The sequence below is a fragment of the Ichthyophthirius multifiliis genome (assembly GCF_000220395.1).
Source record: "Ichthyophthirius multifiliis unplaced genomic scaffold scaff_1120509250988, whole genome shotgun sequence".
Taxonomy (NCBI): domain Eukaryota; phylum Ciliophora; class Oligohymenophorea; order Hymenostomatida; genus Ichthyophthirius; species Ichthyophthirius multifiliis.
The window spans coordinates 6,778-14,813 of NW_004086309.1; the positions used below are offsets into that span (position 1 = coordinate 6,778).

At 13.6% G+C, this 8,036-nt stretch overlaps 1 protein-coding gene across 1 annotated transcript, besides 29 other annotated features; it reads left to right on the forward strand. All coding sequences in view use genetic code 6, as the record gives it.

Moving 5' to 3' along the window:
- The first annotated feature begins 841 nt into the window (after window positions 1-841).
- Window positions 842-892: a microsatellite.
- A 418-nt stretch (window positions 893-1,310) lies between these two features.
- Window positions 1,311-1,371: a microsatellite.
- Window positions 1,372-1,443: 72 nt separating this feature from the next.
- Window positions 1,444-1,483: a microsatellite.
- Window positions 1,484-1,498: 15 nt separating this feature from the next.
- Window positions 1,499-1,558: a microsatellite.
- Window positions 1,518-1,573: a microsatellite.
- A 214-nt stretch (window positions 1,574-1,787) lies between these two features.
- Window positions 1,788-1,813: a microsatellite.
- A 52-nt stretch (window positions 1,814-1,865) lies between these two features.
- Window positions 1,866-1,919: a microsatellite.
- Window positions 1,867-1,931: a microsatellite.
- A 204-nt stretch (window positions 1,932-2,135) lies between these two features.
- Window positions 2,136-2,192: a microsatellite.
- Window positions 2,189-2,243: a microsatellite.
- A 724-nt stretch (window positions 2,244-2,967) lies between these two features.
- Window positions 2,968-3,064: a microsatellite.
- Window positions 2,982-3,050: a microsatellite.
- Window positions 2,982-3,064: a microsatellite.
- Window positions 3,002-3,064: a microsatellite.
- Window positions 3,009-3,070: a microsatellite.
- Window positions 3,009-3,382: a microsatellite.
- Window positions 3,054-3,382: a microsatellite.
- A 418-nt stretch (window positions 3,383-3,800) lies between these two features.
- Window positions 3,801-6,759, forward strand: IMG5_125230 (hypothetical protein; the record flags this gene model as incomplete). The annotated part of the gene is made up of 5 exons (XM_004032243.1): window positions 3,801-3,905; window positions 4,050-4,238; window positions 5,552-5,622; window positions 5,714-5,767; window positions 6,244-6,759. The coding sequence occupies 5 exons, from the start codon at window positions 3,801-3,803 to the stop codon at window positions 6,446-6,448; spliced, it is 624 nt and encodes a 207-aa protein (XP_004032291.1). The 3' UTR covers window positions 6,449-6,759.
- Window positions 4,256-4,282: a microsatellite.
- Window positions 4,256-4,285: a microsatellite.
- Window positions 4,283-4,312: a microsatellite.
- Window positions 4,479-4,537: a microsatellite.
- Window positions 5,239-5,278: a microsatellite.
- Window positions 5,239-5,297: a microsatellite.
- Window positions 5,642-5,710: a microsatellite.
- Window positions 5,813-5,893: a microsatellite.
- Window positions 5,820-5,904: a microsatellite.
- Window positions 6,760-7,560: 801 nt separating the features above from the next.
- Window positions 7,561-7,592: a microsatellite.
- A 156-nt stretch (window positions 7,593-7,748) lies between these two features.
- Window positions 7,749-7,793: a microsatellite.
- A 20-nt stretch (window positions 7,794-7,813) lies between these two features.
- Window positions 7,814-7,850: a microsatellite.
- The last annotated feature ends 186 nt before the right edge of the window (window positions 7,851-8,036 follow it).

Below are 8,036 nucleotides of genomic sequence, written 5' to 3' on the forward strand. Positions count from 1 at the left end.
TTTTTTTCTATTTATTTATTATAAATAATTTATTCCTTTTTAAATTGGAGAAATATAATTCTTTGTATTATTTATGAACGAATTTTTACAATCTCTTACAATATTATCCTCATCTGTTTCAAAAATTTCTGTATTATTCTCTGTCTACATTGAATATTTAAACTTATCGAATTAAAAAGTCGCTTTTTAAGCATTTTACAAAGCTTATTTATCTTCGTTTTCATCCAAAAAACTCAGAACGAGTTTTATTGATCCTTTTTCGGTAAATTTAGTCGCATTTGATAAAAGATTTTATAATATTTATGTTGTTTAATTTTTTGGTATATTAATAAAAGGAGGAATATTTTTCTATGCAATTATTTAATAATCAACATTTGGCTTCTCTAGAGCTTTAGAGTAATTGTTTGTCCATATTTTTTCCAAAAAAACATTCATATCTACTTATTCGAATGTATATTATGGTATGATTTCCTTATTATGTATTATATTTTAGAATGTTTATAATGCTTAATTTATTAAATTATTTATTTAGTTTAAGCTTTCGATTATATTTATATAAAAATTGTTAGAGTATTACATTAAATTAGATTTTTGAATTTCTATATGGGATATTATTAATTATAAAGGATTTCTTAAATCATGAATTAATTAAGGAATATATTTTAATAATTTATTTGAAACCGGAGACTTAGGTTTTTGAATATTCATTTATTATTCTTGTATTTTTTGTATTTTAATATAAACTTCAAAGTATTAATTTTTATTAAATAATATTAACAATAAAATTTTATATATATATATTTTTTTTATTTATAATATACGTATATATATATTGATTGTAATAATAATTTATTTTATATATATAAATTATTATTTTTTATATATTAATTTAAGTAAAAAATATAAATATAATTATTATTAAATTTTGTTTATAAACATATTTTATATAATAAAAATTTATCAATATATTTTAAAAAATATTATATATGTTTTTATTAAATAAATAAATTATATGAAATCTTTATAAATTTAATATATAAATTTTAATTTTATTTAATTATAATTTATATTCATCATTATATATGTAATTTAACTTTATACTTAATATATTACTTTTAGCGTCAAATTAATTACAACATTAAAATCAAATAAAAATCTTTAATTAAATGAATTATTTTTTTATTTTTAATATAAAATTAGAATAGATATTATAAAGACATCGTATATCAATATAGTATTAAATAACTAATATAATATTTATTATAAATAAAATATAATTCTTTTTTTATTTATAATATAATTTTGTATATTATTAATATTAAAATAAATTTATATTTTTATATTAATTTTAAATAATAATAATATTTTTATTTTTTTTTTAAAAACGGCATAAACAACTTATATAATATATATTATTACCTATTTTTATTTTTTCTTCAGTTTATAAAAAAAAAAATTATGATAAACAAAAAAATTAAAGATATATAAATAAATAAAAAATTTAAGATTTAAAAACGAAAAAATATAATTTATTATTTATAAAATAAAAAATTTAATTATATTAAAAAAATATTAAAAATTTATATAATGAAAACTCTAAATAAAAAAATTAAAAAAAATGTTTAACTTTAACTAAAAAATAAGATATAAAACTAAATTATTTAAATGTAAGATAAAAATACTAATATAATTAAAAAATAAAAAAATATAAAAATAGCTATATGATACTAAACCACTTTATTACATTTGGGATTACCTTAAATATATTAAATAAAATTTTTATTTTAAATTAAAATAAATAATTAAAATAAATTAAAAGTTAAAGGTATATTTTTATATATATTTATTTGAATAAATTAAATTAAATATATATATATATATTTATATATTTATATATTTATATATATATATATTTATATTTTAATATATTTTTATGCATAATTTTTTAAAATATAAATCAATAAGAATATACTTGTATTTTTTTATTTAAATAAATTTGAAATCATGCTTTTAATATTATAAATATAATAATTTTTATAATTAACTATTAATTAATTTTTTTTTATCAAATTTTTTTCATATATAATAATTTAATGCTTTTAAAAAAATTCAAGAAAATTTGATATATTATTAATATAAAATATAATATAAATAATATATTAAAAAATAAATATTTTTATAAATCAAAATATATATATTTAATATATATATATATATATATATATATATTTATATTTATATATTTATTTTTTATTTTAAAAATATTAAAATTCTAATTAAATTAAAATAATTTATTTTTTTAAAAAAACTTTATTTGTTAAATTATATTTTTTTAAAATTATATAAAAAATTAATTTTAAATATTTTTCAATATAAATAAAAAAATGTCAGAAGATATAATAAATACTTATTTATTCGTATCAAATCCACATGAAAAAAAAAAGCAAATAAAACATTGTAAATGCTGTCCATTTAGCATTGAATAAAAACGTAAACGATTAATGCGAAATTTATAAAATAAAGTTTTTTTAGAAGACGACATCGAAACATATTTTCAACTTCAATAAAAATGCCAAAATAATTTATTATTAAAGTGCATAAATAATTTATTTGATTCCTAGTCTATATGGTAAAAATCTTCGCATTTTGAATAAATATCTGAAGAATAAGACGAGTCTAATTTCCTATTTTTATAAAGCGATAAAAAAAACTAAGAAAAAATAAAAAAACGCCCAATTAAAAATTTAGGTCATTTCCATAGTTGGAGTTGCCCATTTTCAGTTCCATATTTTAAACCTTAGAATAGTATATATTAAAATAAACAGGAAAATATGCAAAACATAAGAATTATGACAATTCATGAAGAAGAACCATACCATAATTATGTAGAAACAAATAATAATTATTAATGTAATAGTAATAGTAGTGCAAGAAATAAATATAGGTAAAATTATGTATTAAATAGTAAATAATAAATAAACAATTAATAAAATAATAATGTATAAACGAATAATTAATAACCGAATAATTAATAAAATAATAATTTATAATCAAATAATAATAATAATAACAATAACAATAACAATAACAATAACAATAACAATAGCAATAACAATAACAATAACAATAACAATAACAATAACAATAACAATAGCAATAACAATAACAATAACAATAACAATAACAATAACAATAACAATAACAATAACAATAACAATAACAATAACAATAATAATAATAATAATAATAATAATAACAATAACAATAACAATAACAATAACAATAACAATAACAATAACAATAACAATAACAATAACAATAACAATAATAATAATAATAATAATAATAATAATAATAATAATAATAATAATAATAATAATAATATTGTTGACGAAGTTCAATCTAATTCCAATAAAAATAAATTAAGCGAAATAAATTAATTTATATTTTAATCTTCCTCAAACGAAGGAAATGTTGTTATATAAAATTACAGTTTTAAATATGAAGATATTTCTTCAAATATGTAAAATTAATAAAAAAAAAAAATATCATTTCCATAATTAAATTCATATAATAACTCCCCTTTAAAAAACTAAAACACTTAATAAGTTTTAGAAGAATTATCAAACGATAATGTTTCCGAAAATGATGATTAAGGCTTTATTTCTTTCCGAAAAGAAAACAGTGTTTCATAAAATAGCCAAGAAGAGGAAGAAGAAAACTATAATAAACCCTATTTAGAAGAAATTAATAATCGAGTAAAAAATTATTATATAATAGAAGCTTTAAGAATACAATTAATGTCAGAAAAAGCTGATATATTTGCCGAAATATAAGAACATATATAATAAAACCAAGAAATAAACTTCATTATGGTCATGAAAGAAAACGAACTGGAATAAACCGTAAATAAAAAAAGAAACTTGTAAAATAAAAATAAATACGCATTTTATTTTTTGTTTAATATTTAAAAAGGGCATAAAAACTACAAAAATTAAAAAAAAAAAAAATTATAAAATATATATATATATATATATTTATAAATAAAGATACTTATTGGAATATTTTAAGAAGAAAATAAAATATATGCTAAATAAAGTTTTATAATAGAAAGTCAATTTGCATTTTCTACTATCAAATTAAAAGATGTCCAAGTATTTCTTTCAATAGATAAAGATTTCTAATTTTATGTAGATGAAGAACTTTAAAACCGAGAATCCTTTATTGGAGTTGAAGGAGTTATTATTAAATGAAGAAAAATAAAAAAAAAATAAAAAAAAAAATATATATATATATATATATATATATATATGCTTTATTGTATGTATTTTTCATTTTTATATATATATTTTTTTTAATATTTAATTAAAGTTTATTCTTCCTTCTTATTCCTTTTTATCAATTTTTCTTTATTTATTTTCAATTATATTAAATTATGTGTTTTCGTTTATATTTAAAAATTATTGGATTTATTTAGGTATTTTTTCATCTTTCTTTATTTTATTTTTCTCGTCTTTTTTTATGCTTTTTCATCTTTTTTTTAGCTATATTACTCTTTTATTTAGATTCTTAGAACTTTATTTAACTTATTTTATATAGAAAAGTTTAATAAAAATGCAAGAAAATCAAGAGAAGAAGCTTTTTTTATTAAATTTGTTAATTTTATTGTAATATATTCTTAATTTATATCTTCTTTAAACATATTATAATCATTAACAAGACTATATTAGTATTTTTTCTTATAATTAAATCCATTAGGAACTGTTTTATGTAAAAATAAATGTTCATACATCATTTTTAAACATATAATTTTACAGAAAAATTAAATATAATGAAAAAAAGGCTATTTTTATATATATTTTTTTATTTAAAAAAAAAAAAAAAAAAAAAAATAACTTTTGGAATATTTAATATTTAGAATTTAAATTATGAATTTTCTATATTTTTTTAATTTTCATTTTCATTTATTATATAATTTTCCTCAATTATTTCAGAAATCAAAATATTTTTATTTAAAAGATTATTTGGAATCGTTTCTAATGAAAATGTTATAAAATCTTCAATAAAATTTTAAAACTGAGTCACTTTTATCCTATTTTTTTGGTATATTTTTTAATATTTTTTATTTATTTTTACATTTAAGGCTATATTGTCCCAAAAACATTAAATAAATTTACATTTTTTATTAAAATATATTATTTTAATGATATTTTATAGAATTCTTCTTATTAAAACATTTTTTTTTTTATTTTATTTTATTTTATTTTATTTTTTTTTAGATATTTTTTATTTATTTTTTTATTAAACATCAATTTTTTTTTGAAAATTTTGTGTTTTGGCTAACAAATTTTATTTTTGGCAATAATTAATATTTTTTTTTCAATAAAATACAAAAAAATTAATCAATTACTTTAAAAATTCACTTAAATTTTTACTTTCTCTTTTTTATTTATAATTTTTTTTTAAAAAAAAAGGTCAATTCAACCATTCACAGCTTTCAATTAACAAAAAATAAATAAAAAATTATTAAATTTTAATTAAAAATTAATAGCAAAGTGGAAATACATATAGGCATTTGAATTGTTTTAACTAAAACTTTATGTCCATTTTGAGATTCGAGAAGTATTTATTAATAAAAAAGTATATAATATATATAATATATATAATATATATACAATATATATATTATATACTATTAATATTATATATAAAGGTTATACAATTAATTATTATTATTCTTTTTGTCTTATATTGTGGAACGAAAAAAGTAATATATTATTTTTATATTTAATAATGATGATTTTAAAGAATCATATATATATATATATATATAATATTTATATATATATATATATATATATATATATATATTTATATATATATATATTTATATTATTTAATTATAAATTTTTTTTTATGATTAATTATATGTATAAAAATACATGTTTATATAAAATATTTTTTATTATATTTTTTTTTTTATATAAAATATTAAATATTTCTTTATATTTTAAAATAACGAAACACATATTTTTTTTGTTTTATAAATTGAATATTTTTTTATTATTTTTTTTAAATTAGTTTAATTTTCTACTTTATAATTAAAAAAAATCTATTTAAAAGAAAAAAAATAATATTATCTTTTTTTATATAAAAATAATATTTTTTTACATTAAAACATATAATTAAACAAAAATAATTTTAAAAAAAATAAATAATAAAAAATGCATTAACAAAAAATAGAAGAAGAAGAAGAGGAAAAACAAGTTTAATTAAATCCTTTAAAAGCCGATTTAATATTAAATCTTTTAGACTAATAATAATAATAATAAAAAGGAAAGTTATATTTAGGTGGAATAGAAGCTGCAAAAGACATCGAATTTTTAACTTCTCATTAAATTCATGCCATATTAACAATAGCCGATAATATAAATATAGAATATAATGAATAAATAAAAATTCATAAAATAATAAAGGCATTAGATTGTACAACATATAATATTATGTAACATTTAGAGGAATGTTTTACATTTTTAAATGAAAATCTATAAAATACAAATGTACTAATTCATTGTCATTAGGGAGTTTCTAGAAGTCCGACTATAGTAATTGCTTATTTAATGAAAATTTAAAATAAAAGACTTTCTTAAGCTTTAATGGAAGTTAAAAAGCATAGAGCTAATGTATAACCAAACGGATATTTTATGTTTTTATTAGGAAAATATGACCATTAATTATTAATTTAACATTAAAAAAATAAAATTTGAAAAGAAAGAAAAAAAAAAAAAAGAGAACTATTGTATGTATTTTTTTTATATATATATAAACTTAATATTGTTTCATTATTTTTTGTTATTTTTTCTATTTTTTAATATAAGTTTTAATTATACTTTTATATTAGCATAAAATCAACGTTAAAAATTTCGATTTATATTATAAAAACTAATTTTTAAAAAAGGAGAAATTAAATATATATATAATATTTTTATATATCTAACTGTTTTTAAAAAAGGAAATAGAAAATATTATTAAATTGTATAGTGCTATAAGTTCTAGTTAATTTTTTATCGAATAATATTTTAAATAATAGTTAATTTTATGGAATTATTAATAAATGATTTAATTGTTAATTTTTAATTAAAAATATAAAGAAGTTTTAATTATATTTTATTTAAGATTTAAAATTATTAAAATGTTTTTTTTTTTATAAAAAAAAAAAGAATAATTAGAATTTTAAACAAAAAATTAAGTTTTTTCTTTTCTTTTTATTTAATTTTTGGTTTTAAATTTTATATGATACTTTATTTTCGATTTTATTGCATTTTATTTAGTTATATTAAATTATATCATGCTTTTATGTTTTTTATTATTTTTTATTTAATTTAAAGAATAAACTAATTCAAAATCAAATTAACAATTAAATATAAATTATGGTTTTTGTCTTTTAAATTAAATGTTTTTTATCATTTCTTAATTAAAATATGAGAAAAGTCGAACCTAAAATTAAAGTCATTAATAAATAATTATTAAAAGATTTATAATGTAATCAAAATTTATGTTAAATGAAATAAAATTAAAAATAAATAAATTAATTTTATTTTATTAAAGAACAATAAGAATATCAAAAAAACTAAATAAAAGAAAATTGTCAAAATGTAAAATAAGGAAAATAAAAAAAATTAAAAAGATTATTGATTATATTTACTCCTTCAAAAAAAAAATTAATTTAAAAAGATTTAATATATAAAATAAAATAATAATAATTATCAATTAAAATATTATAAAATAAAATAAAATATAAAAAACTATTTATAAAAAAGAAAAAAAAAAAAAAAATTAATAAAAAAAAAGATATATATTATAAGAATAAAAAATATGTAAAAATGATAAAATATAAATAAAAAAATAATAATAATAAAGTTATTAAATAGAGTATATTGAAAAATAAAAAAATTGTATGAAAAAAAAAATTAATATATTTATAGTTAAAAGATAATATAATAACAAATAAAAAAATAAAATAAAAAATGAATAAC